This window comes from Scyliorhinus canicula, chromosome 23 (genome assembly GCF_902713615.1).
Source record: "Scyliorhinus canicula chromosome 23, sScyCan1.1, whole genome shotgun sequence".
In the NCBI taxonomy this organism is placed as follows: domain Eukaryota; kingdom Metazoa; phylum Chordata; class Chondrichthyes; order Carcharhiniformes; family Scyliorhinidae; genus Scyliorhinus; species Scyliorhinus canicula.
In genome coordinates this window covers 9,825,992-9,853,560 of record NC_052168.1, presented here as the reverse complement: position 1 = coordinate 9,853,560, position 27,569 = coordinate 9,825,992, and the positions used below count along the sequence as shown (strand labels likewise).

Below are 27,569 nucleotides of genomic sequence, written 5' to 3'. Positions count from 1 at the left end.
TCCTTACCATCCCGGGTGTCAGTTTTCGGTCATAGTGTGCTGGTGCTACAGCGTGAGCCCTGGTAATGCCCCCGTTATGGTGTTGGAGACATGTGTACCAGAGCTTCTCAACCAAGCTCGCCCAGTTTGAAACCAGCTACACCGGTACCTACACACAACTGGAAAATTACCTGGGTAAACCCTGGCCACAAAAGGCCATGTTAAATCCGATCTGGCCCATTACCAACACATCCTCCTATCATAATTATCAGCAAAGTGATGGAAGGTGTTAAATTAATAATCTTTATTAGTGTCACAAGTAGGCTTACATTAACACGGCAATGAAGTTACTGTGAATGTTCCCTAGTCGCCACACTCTGGCTCCTGTTTGGGTACACCGAGGGAGAATTCAGAATGTCCAATTCACCCAACAAGCACGTCTTTCAGGACTTGTGGGAGGAAACCGGAGCACCCGGAGGAAACCCACGCAGACACGGGGAGAACGTGCAGACTCCGCACAGACAGCGACCCAAGCCGGGAATCAAAGCCGGGTCCTTGGCACTGTGAAGCAACAGTGCTAACCCTTATTAACTGTGCTGTCACAGTGGCACAGACTTGGCATTAACCTGCTCACTGATGTTCAACTTCAGTTGCACAGGGAACACTGTGCCTTGGTCTAAATTTGGTCACAGAAACTAGATTCCAGCGGTGCAGTGAAAGATTGCCGTTGACATCAAGGCAGCATTTGACGGAGCGTGACATCAAGAAGCCCAGGTCAATGTAATCCGGGCAAACACTTGACAAGCGAAGAGGGTTTGTGGTTATTGGAGGCAAATCATCTCACCCTCAGGACACTGTTGTAGGAGTTCCTGGGGACAGTGTGGTCGGCTCAGCCACCTTGGCTGCCATTATGTGGTCAGTTCACTGAAGATTGCGCAGCGTTCAGGCCCAACAGCATCTCCTCAGAAGACAAAGCAGTCTTTGATCACATGAAACAAAACCTGGACTTTATTCAGGCTTGGGCCGAGTGGAAAGTAATCCTCACATTACATGTGCCAGACAATGACCATCTCCGATAAGAGAGGGTGTAACCACCTTGCCTTGATATTCAATGGTATTAATGTAACAAAATCCTCCACCATTAATATTCTGGGGCAGAGGGTGACCACTACCCAAAAATCCTCTACCATTAACAGGACCAGCCACAGAAATGCTATGGTTTCCAGTGCAGGTCAGAAGTTGAGTATCCTGCACATTGATTCACCTCTTGATTCCCTGAAGCCGGTCCACCATATGCATGGCACAGGTTAGCAGTGTACACACAGCCCTTGCCTGGATGAGTGCAGCTCCAACAACACTCGAGTAACACAACACCATCCAGGACAAAGCACCACACCCTCCATCTTCAACACTCACTCCCTCACCCAGTGGCAGCAGTGTGTGACATCCACAGGATGCATTGCAAGCCCGCACTTGCCAAACCTGTGACCCCCAGTTGCTGGGAAGATGAAGGAAGCAGACGCAACATCACATCCAAGTTGCACTCCCAAGTCGCACGCCATCCTCGCCTGGAAATACAAGGCCGTTCCTCATCAAAATAATCATCTTTATTGTCGCAAGTAGGCTTACATTAACATTGCAATTAGATTACCGTGAAAAGCCCCTAGTCGCCACATTCCGGCGCCTGTTTGGGAGCATTCAGAATGCCCAATTCACCTAACAGCACGCCTTTCCGGACTTGTGGGAGGAAACCGGAGCACCCGGAGGAAACCCACGCAGAAACGGGGAGGATGTGCAGACTCCACCCAGACGGTGACCCAAGCCGGGAATCGAACCGGGGTCCCTGGCACTGTGAAGCAACAGTGCTACCCACTATGCTACCATTCCGTCTATCATCTCGGAGCCAAAACCCTGGCACCTACTCCCTTTGGACACTGTGGAAGTACAGGGGAAAGAAGATAGTTCACCAGCAACCTCCCAAGGGAAATTTGGGATGGGGACGAAAGATGGTGGCTTTGCCAGTGACCTCTGTTATGAATAAAGTTAAGGCTTTCTCATGAACAATGGCCACTTGAGCGAGGCTTGTGTATCTAAAATATAAAAAGACCATTTGTCCCTTGGTTGCCCTATGGTGACCGCCCCTCTCGGATTGCGCTAAAGTCTCCAGGAATTAAAGATTAATGTGGACGCTGCGTGGAGGGCTTTCATGTTGGCATGTTACCCATATGTATTTGTCCTTCAACTCTTGGGATTGGCAACTTTAGACAATTCAGGAGAATGGGGATGAGAAACATATCAGCCATGATTGAGTAGCGGAGCAAACTCAATGGAATGAATGGCCTAATTCTGCTCCTATGGAGCCTTGTGGCAAAACATTCCCCTCCAACCAATGGGCAAGCAAGAATTGAAATTCCGTATTGGTGAAAGCTTCTTGAAGGGAAGGGAAACTGCTAACCTGGCATAATCTCTGTTACATGTGACTCCCGGCCTGCATCAACGTAGCAACTAAAAACGGGGAACGCAGGTCAGTCAGCCCAATAACGGTCGTCAGGAAATTGCTGGAATCCATTCTTTTTTTTTTTAAATTTAGATTAGCCAATTATTTTTTCCAATTAAGGGGCAATTTAGCGTGGCCAATCCACCTACTCTGCACATTTTTGGGTTGTGGGGGCGAAACCCACGCAGACACGGGGAGAATGTGCAAACTCCACACGGACAGTGACCCAGAGCCGGGATTGAACCTGGGACCTCAGCGCCGTGAGGCGGTTGTGCTAACCACTAGGCCACCGTGCTGCCCTCTGGAATCCATTCTTGAGGAGGTGTTAACAAGGCACTTCAAAAATTGGAATATGATTAGGCGGAGCCAATATGGTTTTATGAGAGGGAAATCTTGTCGGACATCTCATCTTTTTGAGGATGGACCTCACAGGATGGAGTCTATTTGGATTTGTATCAGGCAATTAACATGGTGACCCGTAAGATGAATGGGAAGGACCTTGAGAAGGGGCGGAGGAAATTTACCGGAATGGTTCCAGGAATGGGGGAAATTTAGACACATGTTTAGGTTGGAGAAGATGGGATTGGTCTCCTTGGAGCAAAGGAGGGCTGAAACAGCTGTACAAGATTATGAAAGGTTTTGGTAAAGTATGCAAAGAAAAGCTGCTTCCATTAACTGATTGTGTAAGACTACGGGACACAGATTTAAGGTTTTGGGCACGAGATGTGGGGTGGGGGTGGCCTGATTGGATTGCCCTGCAGAGAGTAGGCTTAGATTCAAAGGGGCAAATGGCCGCCTTCTGTGCCATAACTCCATGAGCAGCACAGCACCAGGCACCCAGGTTCGATTCTGACCTTGGGTAACCGTGTGGAGTTTGCACGTTCTCCCAGTGTTGGCATGGGTTTCTTCCGGGTGCTCCGGTTTCCTCCCACGATCCAAAGATGTGCAGGTTAGGTGGAGTTAAGGGGATAGGGTGGGAGAGGGGTCCTAGGTAGGGTGCTCTTCCAAAGGGCTGGTGCTGACTCGATGGGCCAAATGGCCTCCTTCTGCACTGTCGGGATTCTATGAATGGCCAATGATATGCCGATGATGACCAGACCTGAAAGTGAAAAGGCATAAGGCAATGTCTCCACGAGGCTATGAGGGCTAACCACATTTATTTATCCTGGGAGAAAAATCTTTATTCCCGTGCATGCTTTCACCTAAAACGACTGGCCCACGTCTTGAGGAGAATGAACGGGGTATTAATGAAGAGGAGGGACGATAAAGATGTTCGAGCAAATTTTTTTTCTTCCGAGACTTTTTTTTTTACATTGCTTGGGTAGAAAGCGTAAATAAATTTCTAACTCATATCAGAATGTGGAAGCTTGATTACAATGTAATGCAGGCAATCAGAAGTGAATGAGTCCTTTGTTCGTGCAACTTTGTTATCTTATGTTTTATGGGCAGATCTTTTTTTGTTCCACGTTTTTATTTTCTAGCCCCACGAGTACATTCCCAGCAACCAGCCCCCAGGATGTGGTCAGCTGGGGCACGGGGTTGTTCCATGGATCCCCCGAAGCAACATCACTAAAACAAATCTAAAAGCAAATTACCGCAGATGCTGGAGTCTGAAAGGAAAACAGAAAATGCACCGGATAATCTCGGAAGGTCTGATGGCATCTGTGGGGGGAGAGAACGGGAGCTAATATTTTGAGTGGATGGCTCTCGGTCAGAGCTTTGACAAAGAGTCATCCAGAGTCGAAACGTTGGCTCCCCTTCTGTTTCTGTCACTAAAACTAATGATCTGATCACTATCTCATTGCTATTTATGTGACCTTGGTGCGCGCAAACTGGCTGCCAATTGTGAGACCACATGCGGAGCACTGTGTTCAGTACTGGTCTCCTTTTTTAAGGAAGGATGTAAATGCGATGGAAGCAGTTCAGAGCACGGCAGCATTGTGGATAGCACAATCGCTTCACAGCTCCAGGGTCCCAGGTTCGATTCCGGCTTGGGTCACTGTCTGTGTGGAGTCTGCACATCCTCCCCGTGTCTGCGTGGGTTTCCTCCGGGTGCTCCGGTTTCCTCCCACAGTCCAAAGATGTACAGGTTAGGTGGATTGGCCATGATAAATTGCCCTTAGTGTCCAAAATTGCCCTTAGTGTTGGGTGGGGTACTGGGTTATGGGGACAGGGTGGAGGTGTTAACCTTGGGTAGGGTGCTCTTTCCAAGAGCCGGTGCAGACTCGATGGGCCAAATGGCCTCCTTCTGCACTGTAAATTCTATGTAAGACTAATACCTTGAATCGGGTGCGTTCCCTTAGAAGGAAACGTTGGACAGACTGGGCTTGTATCTGCTGGAGTTTAGAAGAGTAAGAGGCGACTTGATTGAAACAAAAAAGATCCCGAGGGGGGGTCTTGACAGGGTGGATGTGGAGGATGTTTCCCTTGTGGGAGAACTGGAGGTAACTGTTTAAAAACAAGAGGTCGCCCATTTAAGACAAGGAAGAGCATTATGAGGGTTGTGAGTTTCTGGAACTCTCTTCATTAAAATCCAGTAGAAGCAGAGTCTTTAAATATTTTACGACAGAGGTAGATGGAAGGGGGGGGGGGGGGTGAAAGGTTATCGGGGGGTTGGCATGAATGTAGAGTTGAGGTTACAATCAAATCAGCCATGATCTTGTTGAATGGCGGAGCAGGCTCGAGGGGCCGAGTGGCCTACTCCTACTCCATACGTATATGCACTTTTCCTACATTACAACACTGACTAAACTTCAAAAAGACATTGGCTGCTTTGGGACGTCCTGAGGTGATGGAAGGTATTGTATAAATGGTTTATTGTCCTGTCTTTCCTTGCAGCATGCTCCTGGGTCCTTATTTGGCCAGCATTTTGCCAAGTGTCCAGCAGCAGGCCTTGGTGACGAAAAGGGAGTCAGGCAAAGCCCAGTGTCTAGGCATTGGAGGGGTGGGTATTGTTTTACATTATCTGGGTTTGTGTTACGGATGCCTGTCCAGCTCTCAACATGGGCAGCACGATCCCACATGTCCGGGACTAGGATGAGTAGGTTCTTTGGGGGCGAGGACAGGTGCACCAGATGTTCGGGGAGTCCAGCGAACCACGCCCATATGTTCTGGGCATGCCCAGCACTGGAAGAATTCTGGAAGGGGGTGGCGGGGACGGTGTCGAGGGTGGTTGGATCCAGGGTCAAACCAGGGTGGGGACTCGCGATTTTTGGAGTTGCGGTAGAGCCGGGAGTGCAGGAGGCGAAAGAGGCCGGTGTCCTGGCCTTTGCGTCCCTAGTAGCCCGACGAAGGATTCTGCTACAGCCTTACAGGATGCAAGGCCCCCAAGTGTGGAGACCTGGATCAGTGACATGGTGGGATTTATAAAATTGGAAAGGGTCAAATTTGCCCTGAGAGGATCAATACAAGGGTTCTATAAACGATGGCAGCCTTTTCTGGACTTCCTGGCTCAAAGATAGGTAGCTTGGTCAATAGCAGCAGCAACCCCGGGGGGGGGGGGGGGGGGGGGGGGTGTTCCTTATTGTAGTGTCTATTCTGTAACTTTATATTGTGTTAATTTGCGTTGTTGTTAAAATGCTGTGTTGTTCATGGAGGTGGGGCGAATGTTTATGATTGTTAATATTATTGTTATTTTTGGTATTTTACTATGGTGCGTTATTGTTGTATAAATTCAATTTTTCAATAAAAATTATTTTAAAAAAAAAAACATGGGCAGCACGATAGCGCAGTGGTTAGCACAGTTGCTTCACAGCTCCAGGGTCCCAGGTTCGATTCCTGGCTTGGGTCACTGTCTGTGCGGAGTCTGCACTTTATCCCCGTGTCTGTGTGGGTTTCCTCCGGGTGCTCCGGTTTCCTCCCACAGTCCAAAGATATGCAGGTTGGATAGATTAGCTATGCTAAATTGCCCTTTGTGTCCAAAAAGGTTCAGTGGGGTTGTTGGGTTATGGGAATAGGTTGGAAGTTAGGGATGCTCTTTCTAAAAGCTGGTGCAGACTCAATGGGCCGAATGGCCTCCTTCTGCACTGTAAATTCTATTAGATAAAACAGTGCCTAAGAGGCTGAACTAGAGCCATAACTTTTTAAAGTTTTAAGACGGTGCGGAAAGATTGAAGTGTTCCAGGAGTGACAATATAAGAAATAGGGCTTGGTTATTTTTTATAAACATACTTTATTAAAGAAAAGAAAGCAATAATTAAATTTTAACCCTGACAATAACAGATTACATGCATTTTCTTAACCTTAACACACTAGTTCCCATTAAACAGTTCTTACGCCACTTTCACAGGCAGATAAAGGCAAACCTGAATTTATGAAGACATTTTTCTTCTGGCAGGGACATTTGTTCTGAATCCTTTTTCCGAAGCCTGCCTTGGTGTCAACTTTCATCACCACCGTGGTCGATTTCTAAACTCTTCTCTCTATAACTGTTCAAAACAGCATTCCTTCTCTCTCTTGGGCTAAGCTCGGTGAGACCCTCAATCAAAGATTCTCTGCTGGGGTTTTCAGACTTGAACCCCTCATTGTTACTGTGGCTGTTTGATTTCTCACTCCCGTTTATGCAAACGAACAGAGCCATGCTATTGATATGCAACTAACCTCCCATTGACTGACAAAGAGGCCATCAGGCTCTGTAATAGACTAACAGCTGATCAGACAGGAGTGTCCCAAAGAACAATCGATCTGGAAAAAGATTGTTTCTCATTGCTTTTGCCAATTATTTTAAGCCTGTTCCCTTTCATTATGTATCTTTTCACGAGATCCTGTGTACAGGGCCCTCATGATTTTGCATATGTATATCAAATCTCCTGTCAGTCTTCTTTTCTCCAACTTTTACAATTTATACACACACAACTCAAGTTTCTCAACCCTCGAACCATTCTCGTAAATCTCTTCTGCACTCTCTCCATAGCCTTCACATCATTCCTAAAATGTGATACCTATAACTGTACACCATACCCCAGGTGAGGTCTAACTAGTGGCTTATTACAAGCTCAACGTTACTTAATTGTGCATACATATATATATACACACACACCTCTGTTTAGCTTATACTGTCTCTCCTGAGAAGCACTTAGGACCAAGGGTGTCATGGTAACGCAGTGGTTAGCATTGCTGCCTCACGGTGCCGAGGACCTGGGTTCGATCCTGGCCCGGACCTTGTCTGTGTGGAATTTGCACATTCTCCCCGGTCTGCATGGGTCTCTCCCCTCCCACAACCCAGGGTAGGTGAATTGGCCGCGCTAAATTTCCCCTTGGGGGGGGGGGGGGGTAGAATTGGGTACTCTAAATTTATTTTTAAAAAGTACAGAGGACCGAAATATACGATATAAATGCAAGATGTTGTATGATAAATAAATGCAGGAGCGATTAAGACTTGTTCCGCTGAAGGTTATTTCAGAGCTGCCTTCTCCACCCAGGAGTTGACTGAGCTGCTCTCTGCAGGAGCTGTGGCTTCCGGAAACTGGTCCGCAATGGCGGCCAAGATGGCGGCTTCCGTGACGTCATCGGGAAAGGCTCTATCAGTTTGCCTGTGCGGGGGGCGGGGCTGGGAGTCGCGTGGCGGATGGGAGGGCGACGCAGGTCTGGGTAAAGGGTGGGGGTGTGAGGCGTGACGGATGTGGAGTGACGTGATGCGTGACGTATTCTGAGTGACGTGCAGCGCCCAGCGAAGGGGGCTTGAGCGATGTGGGGGGGGGGGCTTGTGACGTGTCGAGGGAAGGCGGGGCCCCGCGAAGGGGCGGGGCGCCAAAGGTGGCCTGGCCCCGCCCCGTGACGCAGACACGCGGGGGGCGGGGCCGGTACGTGACGCAGCAGGCAGCGCTCGAGCGGGTTTGCGGCCTGGCAGAAGAGGCTGAGGCGGCGGAGGAGCAGCTGAGCGGAGAGGAGAGGAGAGGAGAGGAGAGAAGCCCGAGTCAGGTCTCGGTCTCCACATCCCTGCACTGCCATGTGGGAAGGTAGCCAACCGCCGACCAGGTTTGTTTATCATTTTAATTGACAACCTTTCCCGGAGAGAGGGGGAACCTGTCACCTGGAGGAAGGACATTAACGGTGTCTCCTCCTCATTGCCTGGGAGGAAATTATTGACAACTTTTCTGTGTGAAAGTTGCTAACGTTCTCCCTTCCTGTTGTGCTTTGGGTTGCACGCTTTAAAATGCAAAAGTAAGTGTGTTGCACCCCCAGCTCTGTGATGAACCCAGTCATGGCTCCAGCTTTAAAGCCCTGGGGGTGATCAGACCAGGATTCTGTCCCCCCCCCCCCCCCCCCCCCTTCGCCCAATCCCCCCTCCCTCCTTCACCCAATCCCCCCTTCACCCCGTCCCCCCCTTCGCCCCATCCAACCCCCCTTCGCCCCATCCAACCCCCCCTTCGCCCCATCCAACCCCCCTTCGCCCCATCCAACCCCCCTTCGCCCCATCCAACCCCCCTTCGCCCCATCCAACCCCCCTTCGCCCCATCCAACCCCCCTTCGCCCCATCCAACCCCCCTTCGCCCCACCAAACCCCCTTCGCCCATCCACCCCCCTTCGCCCATCCAACCCCCCTTCGCCCCATCCAACCCCCCTTCGCCCCATCCAACCCCCCTTCGCCCCATCCAACCCCCCTTCGCCCCATCCACCCCCCCTTCGCCCCATCCACCCCCCCTTCGCCCCATCCAACCCCCCTTCGCCCCATCCAACCCCCTTCGCCCCATCCACCCCCCTTCGCCCCATCCAACCCCCCTTCGCCCCATCCAACCCCCCTTCTCCCCATCCAACCCCCCTCGCCCATCCACCCCCCTTCGCCCCATCCAACCCCCCTTCGCCCCATCCAACCCCCCTTCCGCCCATCCAACCACCCTTCGCCCCATCCAACCCCCCTTCGCCCCAGCCAACCCCCCTTCGCCCCCATCCAACCCCCCTTCGCCCCATCCAACCCCCCTTCGCCCCATCCAACCCCCTTCGCCCCATCCAACCCCCCTGTCGCCCCATCCACCCCCCCTTCGCCCCATCCACCCCCCTTCGCCCCATCCACCCCCCCTTGCCCCATCCACCCCCCCCTTCGCCCCATCCCCCCCCTTCGCCCCATCCACCCCCCCTTCGCCCCACCACCCCCCTTCGCCCCATCCACCCCCCCCTTCGCCCCATCCACACCCCCCTTTGCCCCATCCACCCCCCCTTCGCCCCATCCACCCCCCTTCGCCCCATCCACACCCCCCTTCGCCCCATCCACCCCCCCTTTGCCCCATCCACCCCCCTTCGCCCCATCCACCCCCCCTTCGCCCCATCCACCCCCCTTCGCCCCCATCCACCCCCCCTTCGCCCCATCCACCCCCCTTCGCCCCATCCACCCCCCCTTCGCCCCATCCACCCCCCCTTCGCCCCATCCACCCCCCTTCGCCCCATCCACCCCCCCCCCCCCCCCCCCTTCGCCCCATCCACCCCCCCTTCGCCCCATCCACCCCCCCTTCGCCCCATCCACCCCCCCTTCGCCCCATCCCCCCCCCCCTTCGCCCCATCCACCCCCCCTCGCCCCTCCACCCCCCTTCGCCATCCACCCCCCCCTTCGCCCCATCCACCCCCCCTTCCGCCCCCCCATTCGCCCCATCCACACCCCCTTCGCCCCATCCCACCCCCCTTTGCCCCATCCACCCCCCCTTCCGCCCCATCCCCCCCCCTTCGCCCCATCCACCCCCCCTTCGCCCCATCCACCCCCCCCTCGCCCCATCCACCCCCCCTTCGCCCCATCCACCCCCCCTCGCCCCATCCACCCCCCCTTCGCCCATCCACCCCCCCTTCGCCCCATCCCCCCCCCTTCGCCCCATCCACCCCCCCTTCGCCCCATCCACCCCCCCTCGCCCCATCCACCCCCCTTCGCCCCATCCACCCCCCCTTCGCCCCATCCACCCCCCCCTTCGCCCCATCCACCCCCCTTCGCCCCATCCACCCCCCCCCTTCGCCCCATCCACCCCCCTTCGCCCCATCCACCCCCCCCCTTCGCCCCGTCAGGAAACGCGGTGACACGGCGGTCAGACCGGCAGCCTCACTGTGCCAGGAACCCGGTTCCGGCCTTGGGTGACTTTCTGTGTGGAGTTTGCACGTTTTCTCTCCGGGCGCTCCGGTTTCCTCCCCCGGTGCAGGTTAGGTGGACTGGCCGTGCTAAACCACCCCCTCTGTGTCCCGACGGTTGGGTGGGGATCGGGGGGGTCATGGGGTGAAGGCAGGAGAATGGGGCTGAGAAACGCATCAGCCATAATCAAATGGTGGAGCTGACCCGATGGGCTGAATGGCCTAATTCTGCTCCCACGTCTTATGGGGTTGCAGGGAATTGGGCCAAGGGTGGGTGCATTGCTGAGGGAGTGCTGCACTATTGGAGGTGCTGTCTTTCCAGTGAGCCGTTACACTCTACGGGCTGATTTAGCTCATTGGGCTAAATCACTGGCTTTTAAAGCAGGCCAGCAGCACGATTCGATTCCCGTATCAGCCTCCCCGGACAGGCGCCGGAATGTGGCGACTAGGGCTTTTCACAGTAACTTCATTGAAGCCTACTCGTGACAATAAGCGATTTTCATTTCATTCTTGTATGAGGTCCTATTTCCATGAACCCTATTGGAGTTCTCCCTCCAAAAGAGAAAATGCTGGAAAATCGCAGCAGGTCTGGCAGCATCTGTCAGGAGAGAAATGAGTTAACTTTTCGAGTCCAGATGACCCTTTGTCAAAGTTCTCTCTGATGTCCTGGCCACTTTATATTCTTTCCTCCCTGCCTCCCAACACCACTAAAGCAGATTGCCTGATGCTTTCACATTACCCTCTGGATGCAAATTGCCTGCTGTTTTCCCTACTTTACAGCAGTGGCTACACTTCAGACAATACTTAATTGGCTGTAAAATGCTTTGGTATGTTCTTCAGTGATAAACGGTGCTATATAAATACAAATGTGCCAATTTCTAACGGGAACTATCGAATTAAACCCGTCACTCACTAACAAAGTGCTTCTGCTGGGAGAGCGTGCAATGATAGCTTCCCTAATTTCCATGCAGCTCGTTCTATAAATTTGAAATGAAATGAAAATCACTTATTGTCACAAGTCGGCTTCAAATGAAGTTACATGAAAAGCCCCTGGTCGCCACATTCCGGCGCCTGTTCGGGGAGGCTGATACGGGAATTGAACCGTGCTGCTGGCCTGCCTTGGTCTGCTTTAAAAGCTAGCTCTTTAGCCCTGTGCTAAACCAGACCCTTACACTGCTAATTTACACAGCAAAAGTTTGATCGGAAATATATGCAGATGGTAAAATGTTTACTATATTAAGTATTGTTATAAAATTAATAGCTGATAGCATTGTTGCATCAAAATTCAATGCAGGGAAAGTCTGCAACAAAGGACCCTTGCATCATTTGGTTGAAGAGATTTTAACCAGGTTTCTGTGGGCACTTGGTACTGGTTATGGTTGAGATGCAGGTTCCTTGTATGTGCATTTGGAGTCTAAGCTACTTGTGCTGACAGACAGCTTGACTGTGGTCAGCTAAGCCACGTGCCACCTGCACTTTCTCGCAGGAGATAAAGCACAGCAACTAAGAGCAGGAGACCTGGCTGACCAGCTCAGGGGCAGGAATGAATGGAGACCACTTTTAGTAACCTGATAGTTGCCATGATCGGCTAATTTGGGAGAAGTCACGGTTTAGATCGGGAACTTTCCTGGCCTTTGTGACCAGGACACTACGTCTAGCTCCTCAGTCATTAGTGTTACACCCCATCAGCAAGGAGTAAATGCTTTGTGACACAACTCCTCAAAATCATCTGCTTTACGATTATTTTACCATCTGTAAGGCCATCCTTTAGGAATTGTGTGTCACTGAGACAGAAAGTCCCCAAAAACCAAATTGTTTTTAAAGCAGATGTATTAAAATCCAACTAACTATTCCATCAATTATGGCCGCTATTTGTCATCTAATGTTAAGTTATTGTAGGCTAGCAAGAATTGGTGTGCGCTAATGATGTTCCCATATTGTCACCAGAATAGCGCATAACTTAAGACCAATGATTTTCCACACGCACACAGATCATTTGGCCGCCATGCCTTTGCTGCTTCTTGGCGGAGCTGTCCAATTAGTCTCAATTCTTGGATTGTTTCACCATAACCCTACGTGCTTTTCTTTTCCAAATATGTACCCAACCCCCTTTGAAAGTTACCACTGAGTCTGACTCCACCACCATTTCAGGCAGCACATTCCAGACAGTACAATAACTCAGTGTTAAACTCGCTGTGCTCCTCTCTGCGGTTTCTTTTTCCCCATGTATTTGGGCTCTCTGGTTACTGACCCATCTGCCAGTGGAAATCGTTTCTGCTACACGCTCTTATCAAAACCTGTTATCATTTTGAATGACTCTGTTAAATCCAAGAACGCATGGTAGCATGGTGGTTAGCATAAATGCTTCACAGCTCCAGGGTCCCAGGTTCGATTCCCGGCTGGGTCACTGTCTGTGTGGAGTCTGCACGTCCTCCCTGTGTGTGCGTGGGTTTCCTCCGGGTGCTCCGGTTTCCTCCCACAGTCCAAAGATGTGCGGGTTAGGTGGATTGGCCATGCTAAATTGCCCGTAGTGTCCTAAAAAAGTAAGGTTAAGGGGGTTGTTGGGTTACGGGTATAGGGGGGATACGTGGGTTGAGTAGGGTGATCATTGCTCGGCACAACATTGAGGGCCGAAGGGCCTGTTCTGTGCTGTACTGTTCTATGTTCTATTAACGTGAGAACAGGTGGAGGCCATTCAGCCTCTTGAGCCTATTTGCCATTCAATGAGATTATGCAGTTGCCCCATATCTCTTAATACTTTTGGTTAAAACAAAATCTATCTCTCATTTTTAAAACTAATAATTGATCTAGCATAAGTTGTGTGTGAAAGCGAGGTCTTTCCCTTAAACCTCTCTGCTTGAAGGAGAATAATCCCAGCTTCTCCAATCTCTCCACATTACTGAAGTCTACATCCCTGCTACCATTTCAGCAAACTCTTCTCTGAACCCCTACTGCCCAGAGCCAGGAGTATTTCTGTAGTATGTGAACTATACAAACTAGTGCTGAAGCCAGGCTGCTATCTGGCCACAAAATATTACTTCTGTGTTCTTTCTCCCAATACAGTTGCCTCAGTGCGAAAGCAAAGGTTTCACAGTGACTTGCAGACGCCATGGTTGTCCCCCCCATTGATACACCCACTCCTCCCAACATGGTAGCAGATGTGGTTTTCGTTATCGAGGGAACAGCAAACCTTGGGCCGTACTTCGAATCCCTCCGGAAGCATTACATTCTGCCGGCAATTGAGTAAGTGGAGCCTGTACTGTGTATGATTACCTGAGTTAGACCAGGTCAACTAAAGACTTATTAATGTATGGGTATTGTAGCTTAGTAGTTGTGGCATTATGCCAACATGAGGTCCTGAGTTCAACACCAACTGGTTCATTGTTATTCTTCAGGATGCCTGTCATCACACTCCAGTCATGCTTGCTTGTGACTCCAGTTTGACAGTATGGTGTTAACTCCCAGGGCCTGAAAAACTGCCGTAATAAAAACTTGCAGTCGTGTTGTTTATCACCGGGATTACGGTGAACTTCACAGAGATGTAAGGAATACATGGATGTCAAAACCAAGAAAGTTTAAGGGTTAAGGGTTTTTAAAGAAAAATTCATATGGGCTCTAAAATTTGTTGCCCTTCCATAACTGACTGGCTCGGCCATTTCAGAAGGCAGAGCCAAACCGTACATTGCTGTTCATCTGGAGTTACATGTCGGCCAGGTAAGGACGGCAGATTTCCTTCCCTAAGGAAGGCCATTAATAAACCAGATGGGTTTTTACGACAATCGGCAAAGGTTTTACGGTCATCATTAGACATTTAATTCTAGATTTTTTTTATTGGATTCAAATTTTATCATCTGCATGGTGGTCCCCAGCGCATTACCCTGTGTCTCTGGATTGCGAGTCCAGTGGTTACCACTATGCCACCATCTCCCCATGTGGCGTAGCCGGTAGATTTTAAGAAGGGCTGCAAAGCAGTGACTTTCGTCCGTGAGTTATTGCTCAAAAACAAGCGCAGACTAAGGGACTTGTTGGTTTGTATTGTGATTTCCAGACGGATATCATTGAACTGAATCATGTAGCATGGAAGGAGGGAGGCCATTCAACCCATTGTGTCTGTTCCTGCTCTTTGGAAGAACTAATTAGTCCCTCTTGTCCGTCAATGACCCCTTCAAAATACATTGTAGAGAATATCGATTATATTAATATATCAATCCAGAAAAAGTTAATGTCTTTTTCTTTTTGCAGGTATTTTAATGGTGGTCCTCCAGCAGAAACAGACTTTGGTGGTGATGTATGTCAGCCAGCTTGTTGAGTGTTTCTTTGTTGTGTTTGAGTGAGCTCCTGAGGTGGCTTACCATAAGTTTTGTATTTATTAAAAAAAATAATAATAATAATAATCTTGGGCCAAAGGATTGTTTGCATGGGTCTCACAACAAATCCTATTAATCTTGGCAACCATCTTGTGTGGCACTGTCTGCTGCCCAGCTACTGCAACAGGCAGGAATGTTCCTGGAGGCAGTCGACTTATTGCTTTTGAGAAAAGATTTGTGTGCTAGCCAAATGTGTGTCAACACCGATTCCACTGGCGGAAGACGTTGCTGATACAGTGGAATCCTGAAATGCAACACAATATCATCAGTGGAGTGCGGTCTGTTGAAAATAAAAGTGATGCATGCGCAGTAGGAAAATTTATAGGGAGGGTGTGTGTGTGTGTGTGTGTGCATCTGTGCTTTTTCCCCAGAGGGTTTTGTTTACATTTTTGTTACTGTCCCTAGACTTCTTGCTGCCAAGCCTTCTTTAACTTAATTGGCATGGAAAGAGCTGCAAATGTCATGTAAAAGCCAAAGCAATCATGTGAAAGAGGGCATAATCTTAAAGTTAGATCTAAGCCTTTAAGAAGAGAAATTAAGAAGCATTTTTTTCACAGACAAGGTAGATCTGGGAATCGCATTCTCTTCCCCTCCCTCTCCTGGTGCTGTAGATTCCAGAACAACTGGGTCTTTCAAACCAGTTTGATAGATTTTTGTTAGGCTGTCTTGAAAAGTGGACTAAAGAAGGACAAATGTGGCACAGATCAGCAGCAATCTAATTGAATAAAAAAAACACTTTTCCTTTCTTTCCTGTCTTTTCTCCCTCCGCCATTTAATTTCCGTCCCTTTGCTTTCTCAGGATCTAATTTAAGTCGCCCACTGTAATTTACACTTCGTTTTCAGTCCCTTCACTGTGAATTGTGTTTCATTCTTCATTCTGGCTAAGCAGGTTGTCAGTTGCTTGCCCTGCTCTGAAGATGCCCTGTTTTCTTTCCCCTCTCTCAAAATTAGCGGCTGAAAATGCAAGCTGCTAATATTGTCAAGTCCTAAATGTGCGAGAGCAAGTCTAGCTAATGGCAACCTTGCTACAGTAAAACCTGGCCCAATATTGCATGCAACTCTGCACATCCAACTGACCTGACAGCGCTTCAGCAACGTCACTCTTTACATCGGTTCAATGATGTGCATTGGGGTTGATTTTTCTTTTCCTTACTAAACTTAACTTTCTTTCCTTAGTATGGAGGCACACAATACAGTTTGGTCGTCTTCAACACTGTGGATTGTGCCCCGGAATCGTATGTGCAATGTCACGCACCAACCAGCAGTGCCTATGAGTTTGTTACCTGGCTTGATAGTATTCAGTAAGTGAAGAACATTTATATGTAGCCCTTTATTGGGCATTTATGGGGGAACATCATTTTTAAGATTGTTGTCGAGGCTTTGCAGAAGTTGCTGAGGATATTTACTCGTATATTTGGAATGGCGGCTTCAGTTACTTTGAGCAGACGAGAGAAACTAGTTTTTCTTTACTATGTAATCGTTTGTTAGATGTGTGTGAAAGGTACTGTTGTAGGTGGCTTGGCAAGTTGCTGCACTGCATTTGTAGATTGCCCAATCTACAGCCGCTGCGACCTGGTAGTAGAGGGAGTGCATGTTTCTGGTGGTGGATGGGGTTCTGATCAAGTGGACTGCATTGTCCTGGATGTTATTGAACTTCTCAAGTGGTGTAGAAGTTGCTCTCATAAATGACTTTGAGATGGTGGACAGGCTTTTAGGAGTTGGGAGCTACAGTCTGAAAATAACAAAATGGATAGAAAAGTAAGATGTATCGCTGAATAATACGTACAGGGTATCTGTCATTTTTTTTTTACATGTTCGCACACAAATCACACTATAAACAGCAAACAAACAATTAGACTTCCCGTATTATTGAGGTTGATGAGGTTAAAAAACGTGTGGTTTTTGGATGTTCAGTTTTCGGATTTACCGATAAACGATATTTCATCTTGCATTTGCCACTTGTTCGGCCGAGCCTGAAAGTTTTCCAAGTCCTTCTGCACACGGGCATGGGCCGCTCCAGTATCTTGGGGGCTCGAGAATGGTACCGAAGACTCTTGTGCAATCACCATCTAGCATCCCCACTTCTGACTTTAGGATGGAAGGAAGGTCAATGACAAAGCTAGCAAAGATGGTTGTACCTAGGACAGACACTACCCTGAAGAACTCGTGCAATGATGTCCTGGGCTCCAACAACCTGTTGTTTCCAACAATCACTGCCATCTTTCTTTGTGCCAGGTATTATGACTCCAACCAGTGGAAGTCTCCTCACTGGTATCCTTCAGGACTTGGCCAGCTCGGTAAACAGTGTTGCTATCGACCCACTTTTGAAGTCCCAACCCAAAGAAGATTGTGCTCTTGGTACAGTTTTTTCTTTGTGGGGCTCAATGTTTTAAATCCAATATTTATATTTTGAGGAAAGAATTAATCTGAAGCCAGCCGAGACCTTCAAGACAAGTTTATTTTCAAACCTGCAGAATAAAGACACGGCCTCTTCTAATTTCCCCCCGCCCCGCCCTTCTTTTCATTAACCAAATAAACGTAGTCAGCAAACTGTGGGATAAACAAAAAATGTATTTCTGTAAAGGAATACAGCATCAAAGTGACCAGAACCCAACACCCAGTGTGAGCAACTTTTTATCATCTTGTAATGAAGCCTTAATTGACAACTGGGGCAGCTGCTCTTAATTAACAACCACAAGCATGTACTCATGTTGCAGCACAATTCCAACATGAATACTCACCACAGAGGAATACTGAGTCACCAGCTGAGGGAGGGTGTTCTGTGGTAATCTGTGGGTTTCCTTGCCCATGATTGCCCTGATGCCATAATACTTTTGTTGGGGTCTGGAGTTGAGGGCCATTCCCTTCTGATTTCATGGCACTGTGCTGCCTCCTAAGTCTATGCTGTCTCCTTTGGTAAGTCTATACGGCCGGTGGAGCAGGAAAGACTTTGGTATGGTGATCGAGGAGTTTGGCTGCAAGGTCTAGTTCAGTGTGACTACGACAGGGTGTTGCTTTCCTTAGCGAAGGTTAATGGGAGATTTAACAAAGTGTTCAGAATTATGAAGAATTTTGATTGAGTACCTAAGGAGCCACTAGATTGAAACATCTGAGGTCCTGAAGAGGCTGAACGTGGAAAGGATGTTTCCTCTTGTGGGCAACTCTAGGAATCATTGTGTAAAAATAAGGGGTTGCTCATTGATGAGGAGAAAGAATTTTCAGAGGGTAGTAGTCCTTGTAACTCTTAAAGGCAGTGGAAGCAGACCGTGTGAAGATTTTTAAGGCAAAGGTAGATAGATTCTTGATAAGCAAAGGGGCGAAAGGTTATTGGGGGTATGTGGGGATTTTGAGGTTACAATCAGATCAGCCATGATCATCTTGAATGGTGGAGCAGGCTCAAGGAGCCAAGAGGCCTACTCCTCCTAATTTGTGCGTTTGTAAGTGATGTCCTTCTGGGCTGTATGGTTCTGTACGTAACCTTGAACTGTATTCAGTGTTGTCGGTAGATGCAACAGCTATGTTGCACACTAAGTCCCAGAAACCATAATAAGATGAACCAATAGTTAATTGATTTCTGCTGATGTTGCTTGAGGGTAATTAACTTTCCAGGACACGAGGAAAACTGCACTCCTGTTGGTACCTGGGCCTTTCTTAACATCTACCTGAATACGAAGATGGAGTCTTTGTTTCACACCTCATTTGAAGAATAAATCTCTTCACCAATCTGCCAGAACTGCACTGTTGCCCGTGTTTCTGTGCTGAAGTAATGAAGCTAAAAAGCAAAGAGTAGTGGCACTGTCCCAAGCTGATATGTGTACTAATGGTGTTTTCTTTCTGGAGTTGCTGCCCTCTTGCGCACTAAGACGTTTCTGTTAAAACACAAATTTTATTTATTTTTTAAAATTTTAGAGTACCCAATTATTTTTTCCAATTAAGGGGCAATTTAGCGTGGCCAATCCACCTATCCTGCACATCTTTGGGTTGTGGGACCGAAACTCACGCAGACCACGGGGAGAATGTGCAAACTCCACACGGACAGTGACCCAGGGCTGGGATTCAAATCCGGGTCCTCAGTGCCGCGAGGGAGCAGTACTAACCACTGTGCTGCCCGTTGTTAAAACACAAATTGACATGCGTCAACCTGACTTCAGAAGTTTGGGAATAAAAGGAAGAATTGCATTTCTATAATGCCTTTCACAACCGCAGGACCTCCGAAAGCTGAAATGCCGTCACTGTTGTAATGCAGGAACAGCAGCCAACTTGTGCACAGCGAGTAATTACGATGTTTCTGTTTTTGTGATGTCGAGTGAGGGATAAATATTGGGCAAGATACCGAAGTTAACTCCTCTGCTGCTCGTGAAAACAGCGCCCGATGAGCTTTCAATCCATCTTTCAAGGGCAGCCGATGCCTCATCCGAAACAAGGCACTGTACACAGTGCAGTCTCAGACTTACACTGGTTGTCAGCCTAGATTATTTTAATTTTCCATTCCCTGGAACCTACAACCCTGAACTCGAGACGAGAGCACTTCCAGCTGAGCCATGGCTTTCATTATGGCAATCTTAATACGCCTTCCAAATACCAACCAGTTTTGGGTTGGGTGATAATTGAGAATGTTGGCCGTGGCCATGAATCTGCTTTCATCTCACAATGACTGTCGCTTCCAATCTTGTGATGAAGACAATTATTCTGCAGCTTTTTTTAAAAAAAAGAACAGAAGTTGCCTGTTGAAAACCACTGAACCACACTGTGAGTTAGTAACACACCTGGTGTGGCTATTTTATCATTTAAAGCAAAGAGCGTGAGGTGACAGAATGGCATACAAACAGTGTAAGCATCTTTGTTGCTGATTTAAATCTGGAAAAAAGTGACGTAATCTAATAGAGGTGCAATGTTAGAAGAGAATGGAAAAGTTCACTGTGCATGACTCAACATACCAGGGGACCAGAGTAAAAGTTTGGAGTAAGAAGGGAAGTCAGGCAGAAAATATGCACCCAAAGGCTATTGAACCAGTGATGCGTGTTTCTACGGAAGGTGAACAAAGCGGATTGTTAAATGGGTTCTGGGCGTAACTATGGATTTGAGAGAGATGGGATCGAGCGAGTTTGTAGATGTTCTGTGCCTCTAATGAAATGATGGTCTAGGTCGGCTTAAAAGACTTTCCACGATCCCCCCCTGACAATTCTTTAGAGCCATTTTTCATCAAAGTAATCTGTCTTGTGTCCCTCAGGTTCATGGGGGGCGGAGGGGAGAGCTGTAGCTTGATTGCAGAGGGACTCAGCACGGCACTGCAGCTTTTCGATGACTTCAAGAAAATGCGAGAACAAATGTAAGATTTTTTTTCAATTTTGTTTTGCGTTTTGGAGTTTTTTTTCTTTCGAAATCTTTTTTTTTGAACGGCATGGTGTGACATGGATCTGTGCCTGCTGTTCTCGTGCCAAGAGGCCTAATGTTTTTCCGTGCTCAGAATGGGAAGATGGAAAGACTTGCCATTTATATAGCGCCTTCCACCTCAGGAGGTTCCCAAGCAGTGCCTAGCCAATGAAGTACTCTTTAAAAGTTTGGATGCTGTTGAATTAAAGTGTGGCAGCTAATCTGTACACTGCATGACCCCACAAACTGTAACATGATAAATCACACACTAATCTGTTCTCAGTGATGTTAATTGAGGGTTAAATATTGGCCGGGACACCAGGGAGAACTGCCCTGTTCTTCTTTGAAATAATGGCATGGGATCTTTTGCATGCACCTAATGGGGCTGACAAGGCCTCGCTTTAATGTCTCATCCAGGCGTCACTGGTAATGCAGCATTACCGTGGTACTGCTAGGGTTAATCTCCCTACATTCAATTCATGTAATAAGTTTAACAAAAAAGACAACTGCATCAGTTATAAATAACATGTAGAAATGTTATGATAAGTTACTGCGTAACTATGCCCTGATTTCCGTGCGTGTCAATTACGGGCCAATTCTAATTCAAATGCCACGAGTGTTCTGAAGACTCTCTCAACTCCTGCTTGGTGGGCAATTTCGCAAGCACAGTTCTTCAGCCTCTGGTTCCTCAGCTGAGTGGCCATTCCTTAAATGTGATCTTGGTGTTGGTGGGCTGCTGAACCAAGGAGTGCATCACAGACTAGCCTAATCCTGACCTGGATGAACTTGCAAACTTTCCACCAGCATCACTGGAAAATTATGGGGAGCTGTTTGGAACGATACAGCCATGGAGAGAACGCAGCTTAGATTTGCCAGGACATGGCTGAACCCCACTGGTTAAATTAAACGGGGCAGCATGGTGGCGCAGTTGGTTAGCCCTGCAGCCTCACGGCGCCGAGGTCCCAGGTTCGATCCCGGTCCTGGGTCACAGTCCTGTGTGAAGTTTGCACATTCTCCCTGTGTTTGCGTGGGTTTCGCCCCCACAACCCAAAAGATGTGCAGGCTATGTGGATTGGCCACGCTAAATTGCCCCTTAATTGGAAAAGATAAATTGGGTACTCTAAATTTTTTTAAAAATTAAACGGAGTGATCTCTCAAACTATAGTTGTGTCCCTTGCAATTTAGAAGATCTGTCTGATTGAAGTTTCAGATATTAAGGGGGGACAGAGAGGGTAGATTGGGAGGAACTACTGCTGTTGGGGAGTTTAGGACTAGGGGATGTAACCTAAAAATTAAGAGTGCATAGTCACTTTCTGGACACTGGAATCTGCCAAGATTAAAAAGTTTTAAAAATAAATTTGAGAGCCCAATTATTTGTTTCCAATTAAGGGGCAATTTAGCGTGGCCAATCCACCTACCCTGCGCATCTTTGGTTGTGGGGGTGAGACCTACACAGACATGGGGAGAATGTGCAAACTACACACGGGCAGTGACCCAGGCCTGGGATCGAACCGTAGCGACATAGGCAGCAGTGCTAACCACTGCACCACCGAACAGATTGAAATATAATCAAGGCTATGCTGGGCTGTGCTCTTCACCACTCCAATTTAGTGGGGGGGTGCACCAAATATCTTGTTAATAAAAAGTTGGGACATCAAATGGATTGTGAGATGGTCAGATTGGAATACAGATTTGGTCAGGTCTTTGTGCTGCGTTTTAAAAAAAAAAAAAGTATTTTCTCTATTTCAGCGGGCAAACCCACAAGGTTTGTGTTTTGATCTGTAACTCTCCGCCCTACCTACTGCCGGCAGTGGAGAGCACCACGTACTCTGGCTTCACAACTGATAATCTGGTGCAGATGATCGGAGATGTGAGTGTTTTCACCGGGCGAGCGTGCGTGCAGCTGAAGAATTAAAATCTCTGGAGAGGTGGCATCCTGTGCTGTAAATTGGGAAACGGATTTTCTGAGGGTGGTTGTGGAGAATGCGTCTTGTTTACTGAACAAGACGTTGCCAGTGGTTCCTGGAATGTACCCAGCTGCGGCTTTAAACATTGTTCTACATTTATGGTTAGTCATTGTCAGGCACACTTAACCACTGAAATCCCAGATTCTGCACCAATCTGTGAGAAACCTTGATCTCTTAAGCTTGGTTATTTCCTCTGCATAAACCCGTGAAACCAAAAGACCAAGAGTAAAAGTATGGAAACCAACAAATTGCTGGCGCATTTTGTGAAGTAAATGCAGCCTGGTGTAACTCCAGTCGTGGCTAGTGAAGGGCGGAGAGGGTGGAATCTGCCAGTAAGCTGACAAATATGATTCAAACACTTGATCTGTCTGTGACTATAATATTTGGGAGCGCAGGCTCGCTGTTCAGGTTCAGATTAAGTTGAGATTTAGCTGGAAGGATCGCAGATGTCCTGGGAAGAAAGGCAAGCAAGATTGGTGCAGTTGTCTCTCTTTTTCTTGTAAGTTTTCAAAACCATTCCATTCCCCAAGCAAATTTTTGTTCTCCAGTAGATCTGCCGTAGTCATTCTGTGACTGCTTCTGTTTTAAAGCTGCTGACCCTTTTGTTAGAGGGAAAGGGGGGTTCGATCCCAGCTCTGCGTTACTGTCCGTGTGGTGTTTGCACATTCTCCCTATGTCTGCTTGGGTCTCATCCCCAGGCACCTGGCGTTCGCCCTGCCACTCCCAACTAATCTTCCCATGTGAGGGTAGATAATGCGAGCCAGGAAACTGTTCTGTGCTGGGGAGAATAAGCAGCAAGCTTATTCATCTGCTATCCGCACACTGCACTTCCAGTCAGGTGCACTAGATGGTCACCAGTAGTAGAAGCTCTGATTTTTTTCTTTATTTCCCTCTCTTTGTATATCTGGGTGCTGAGATCCCATTGCACAGCTTTGGCTGAGATCAGCTAATTCCTATGTCTTGCGTGTGACATTTTCCCCCACCCCTTCTCGATCGTGAACCACTTTTATACATTGGAGCCCGTATCCATTGTATCAGTTTATTGAGCAAATCCACCTTTGAATAGGGCACCTTAACACATGTCCTGGAGATAATGTAACTTTTGTTTTGTGGCAGAGAATTGTGTTAAAGGTTTCCTTCTCATGCGGATAAGGTAGAATTGTCTATTTCCCTCCCACTCACTTTCTCATTGCATCTAGTTTTAACATGTTGTGTCATGTCTTCATTCTGCAGAGAGGGATCCATTTCTCCGTGGTGTCTCCTCGTAAGCTGCCTGCCTTGCGTGTACTCTTTGAAAAAGCGACTCTGGGCAATGTTGTGGAGACGCCGCTTAAAGACTACAGTCAGGACCCACGCCACATGATAATGATCCGAGGGATGGTGCTTCCAGGTGAGAGCTGCAGTACTATTGTTGCTTTTTGTTAATTTCAAGTCTTGAGTTTGATGGACTACAATTAACGAAGTATTAAGCAATAGGAGGCAAAGAAAGATACAGATTAGCCATAATCTCATTGGATGGTGGAACCGGCTCGAAGGCCTGTTCCTATGTTCCTACCTCTGTTCGAAAGTGTAGATAGGTGAGCGCACTGCTGGGCCTCAACAATGGATTTGCCCTGCAGTTGAATATATTGATGGTCCCATGAGTAATAGTCACTAAACAGAAGTACTGTAAGGTATCCTGCATCAGTGGGGTAACATTACTGCAGGATATTAAAAAGAGAAAGTAACTGTACATTGCAACTTCCCTAGGTCCTCTGAGCATAAAGTTTGTAACTTTAGGTCGCTGTAAAAAATGGAACCTAATAACCTTTATTGTCACAAGTAGGCTTACATTAACACTGCAATAAAGTTAGTGTGAAAAAGCTCCTAGTCGCTACATTCCGGCGCCTGTTCGGGTACACAGAAGGAGAATTCAGAATGTGCAAATTACCTAACAGCACGTCTTCCGGGACTTGTGGGAGTAAACCGGAGCACCCGGAGGAAACTCAAGCAGATATGGGGAGAAAGTGCAGACTCCACACAGACAGTGACCCAAGCCGGGAATCGAACCCAGGACCCTGGCGCTGTGAAACAACAGTGCTAACCACATGTTACTATGTTGCCCCATTAGATATCTTGACCGATTTTGTGCTCTGCTCTGTTTAGGTGGAGGACCAGTTGCAGCTAATGCAATACCACAGAAGCCAGCTCCGCCACAACCATCAGTGCAGCAACAACCAAGTCTGTTGTCGAGTCAACCACCGGCACCCCAGTTATCGCAATCACAGCCACCGTCACAGCCCCAGGCAATACCGTCAGCCTCGCAGCCATACCAGGTAAATGCACCTAACTTAATAATCAACTTTTGGATGGTTCTTTCTCCAGAATGGCCTCCATCAGATCCCCACCGTCTGACAAGTTAGAGATTCTTCCTGTTTGATCTGTGGCTACTGACAAGTGGAAGAAATTTGTGTTGTGTAGGAGATAGCAAAGAGAGGTTGCAGAGACATGGAGGGATCTGAACACAAAGATGAGAATTTTAAAACAAAGGTATTGCTGAACTGGGGACTTAAATGGACAAAGTAAAGCTCTGAATGTCCCATATCATAAGGTATTGTGGTTGCATTGATGATACTGTTGCACCTCAAACTTGTCAACTAATGTTCTGGACAAAGCAGTCGCAGTCATACAACAATCTCCTTTACTCTACCATACAAGGTTGCCACAAAAGAGACAAAGTATTTCTATTCACGGCTCAGACCTAAATGCCACCCGTTAAGAGTCAAAGTGATCAGTTTCCTTCTTGGTGCATTATGATGTCCTCTCTGAGTCACACACCTAGGACGCTGCTTCTTATGATGGTGGTTCCTGGAGGTTACCGCTCCAGGCGTTCTTTTGTCTCTCCTTCTCATACAGATCTTGCTGACACTGACCATGCTTCCAGTCATGTACACACAGGACAAGCATAAGCACTAATGAATCACTGTCTTTTTGGTCCCGAATGCTCAAGGAATCGTGACGTCCTGGGGAGTTTTATTTCTCTCAGGAGCGCAACACTGGGTTCAGTCACTGTCTGTTCAAGGCATAGCAACAGCCACTGTCCAATCGGCTCCTGTGCTCAATCCCTGGCTTCACATCCTCTTTGCAGCAGATCGTAGCAGTTTATGCTGATACAGAGTTAACCTTTTTAACCAACAAGCTTTGCTGTTGTCTTCATGGATACCCACCAGGCTACAATGCATTGAGATAGCAGGTGTTGTACTTGTCACTGGTCAGACCATGCTTGAGTGCTATCCAAGCTCTGCTGTAGACCGGAAAAGGCTGCTTCGTTATTGAACCAGTTGTGAATGGAGCTCGACACCAGAGTTGCCGGAAAACGGCATACGTTGACAGATCTGTGTGTTTTCCGACTCCGTAATCTCCTGACGGTTTTCATACATCGAATGCAAGGGACAGGTTCTATTAATGTTCAAATTGCATGGGAAGTGTTATTGTCGGTCAATGATGTCACACCGGCAAGTTTGTAAAAATAGCCTTAAGAATAAAAAAACAAAATATAAACTTGCTTCAAGCGTTTGCTGTAACAAAGTTGGGTCTGCCTGCTTTGCTCTGATACAGAGTTTGCCTGTAATTTCTCTCTCATTTTGCAGGGCCCTACAGTGCCTGGCTCCCTTGCCGCTGCTCAAGCCGCTGCTCAGATTGCCGTGGAAACAGCGACCAATCAACTCAAGGCAGCTGTGGTCCCAGCAACTAATCGATGTAAGATGAAAAGACCAGAGACTGCACGGCCCTAAACTGGATTCTCGTTCTGTAGATTTTCCTGTCATTCAGTGTCCACTTTCATGGCCAGTGAGATGTTGCAGGCACAGGTCTGTGTAGAGCTGGGTCAAAATTGCATAATTTAACTTGTGCGTGTACCCTTGCTCCATTCGTCATTTAGTTGGCTTTGTGAATAATAATCATGCAAAGATGTCCTTTCTACCCTTTTTTGGAACTAATTCTATGATCGTATAAATTGGATACAGGAGGAAGCCATTTGGCCCCTTGAGCCTGCTCCACCATTCAGTAAGATCGTGGTTGATCTGATTGTGGCCTCAATGCCAACCTCCTATACCCTTTGATTCCCCTGTTAATTTAAATACTATCTACCCCTGCCTTAAAAGTATTCAATTACCCTTCCTCTACCACTCTCTGGGAAGAGAGTTCCACAGACCTGTGACCCTCCGAGAAAAGATTTCTCCACATCTTCGTGTTAAAAGGGTGACTTGGAGGTCTGTTTCTGGAACAACAAAATACAAGTCTATATTAATTAATATCCTTTTGATTCTGCTGTGCAGCTGCAGGTTAAACTTGGTTCCCTAATCGTCTGACGGTGTGTTGTTTAACCAGAATATTTAAAAAGATTGAATATTTGATTCCTAGCCTCTGCTGAGTCAGCTGATATTGATCAAGGCAGCAGTAGGCACATCAGATTTAATCTCTTTGTCCTGGTTTGGCTAGGGGTGGGGTTGGTGCATGCATGCAGAACATCATCTAGGATTTCTATTCTTTAAAAAAAAAAAAATTTAGCGTACCCAATTAATTTTTTCCCAATTAAGGGGCAATATAGCGTGGCCAATCCACCTACCCTGCACATCTTCTGGTTGTGGGACCGAAACCCACGCAAACACGGGGAGAATGTGCAAACTCCACACGGACAGTGACCCAGAGCCGGGATCGAACCTGGGACTTCGGTGCTGAGGCAGCAGTGCTAACCACTGTGCCACCGTGCTGCCCAGGATTGCTATTCTTGATTGCAATAACCTTTACTGGAACAAATTATCTTGAAAGGATGTTGGTTAAGAACAGGGATGGCATGGGTGGCATTGTAGCTAGCACTGCTGCCTCACAGCACCAGGCACCCAGGTTCATTTCCGGCCTTGGGTGACTGTGTGGAGTTTGCACATTCTTCCCGTGTCTACATGGGTTTCATCCGAGTGCTCCCATTTCCTCCCACAGTCCAGAGAGTGAGTATGGAGCGGGAGAGTGGGCCTTGGGGTGGATGCTCTTTCAGAGGGTCAGTACAGGTCTGATGGGCCGACTGGCCTCCTTCTGCACTGTAGGGATTCTATGGATTTGATTGGGAAGGAGAACTCCAACCTTGAGGGGAGATGGTGGTGCAGTGGTAATCCAGAGACTCAGGCTGATGCTCTGAGGATGTGATTTCAAATCCCACCATGGCTGCTGGTGAAATTTAAATTTAATTAATAAAAGAATCAGTGAGGGCGGCACATGGTGCAGTGGTTAGCACTGCTGCCTCACGGCGCTGAGGACGTGGGTTTGAATCCCCGCCCCGGGTCACTGTCCGTGTGGACTTTGCAC

At 47.9% G+C, this 27,569-nt stretch overlaps 1 protein-coding gene across 3 annotated transcripts in view; it reads left to right on the top strand.

The window, feature by feature from the left end:
- Positions 1 to 8,361: 8,361 nt before the first annotated feature.
- The window catches only part of med25 (mediator complex subunit 25), a 44,914-nt gene continuing 25,706 nt past the window's right edge, over positions 8,362 to 27,569 (top strand). For all 3 annotated transcript variants that reach the window (XM_038783937.1, XM_038783938.1, XM_038783936.1), the window contains exons 1-9: positions 8,362 to 8,452; positions 13,586 to 13,765; positions 14,765 to 14,810; positions 16,066 to 16,190; positions 20,120 to 20,218; positions 22,012 to 22,132; positions 23,463 to 23,619; positions 24,375 to 24,544; positions 25,859 to 25,967. In XM_038783937.1, the coding sequence (XP_038639865.1) occupies positions 13,632 to 13,765; positions 14,765 to 14,810; positions 16,066 to 16,190; positions 20,120 to 20,218; positions 22,012 to 22,132; positions 23,463 to 23,619; positions 24,375 to 24,544; positions 25,859 to 25,967 (961 nt within the window). In that variant the 5' untranslated portion in view covers positions 8,362 to 8,452; positions 13,586 to 13,631. The remainder of the gene's footprint in view (positions 8,453 to 13,585; positions 13,766 to 14,764; positions 14,811 to 16,065; positions 16,191 to 20,119; positions 20,219 to 22,011; positions 22,133 to 23,462; positions 23,620 to 24,374; positions 24,545 to 25,858; positions 25,968 to 27,569) is intronic.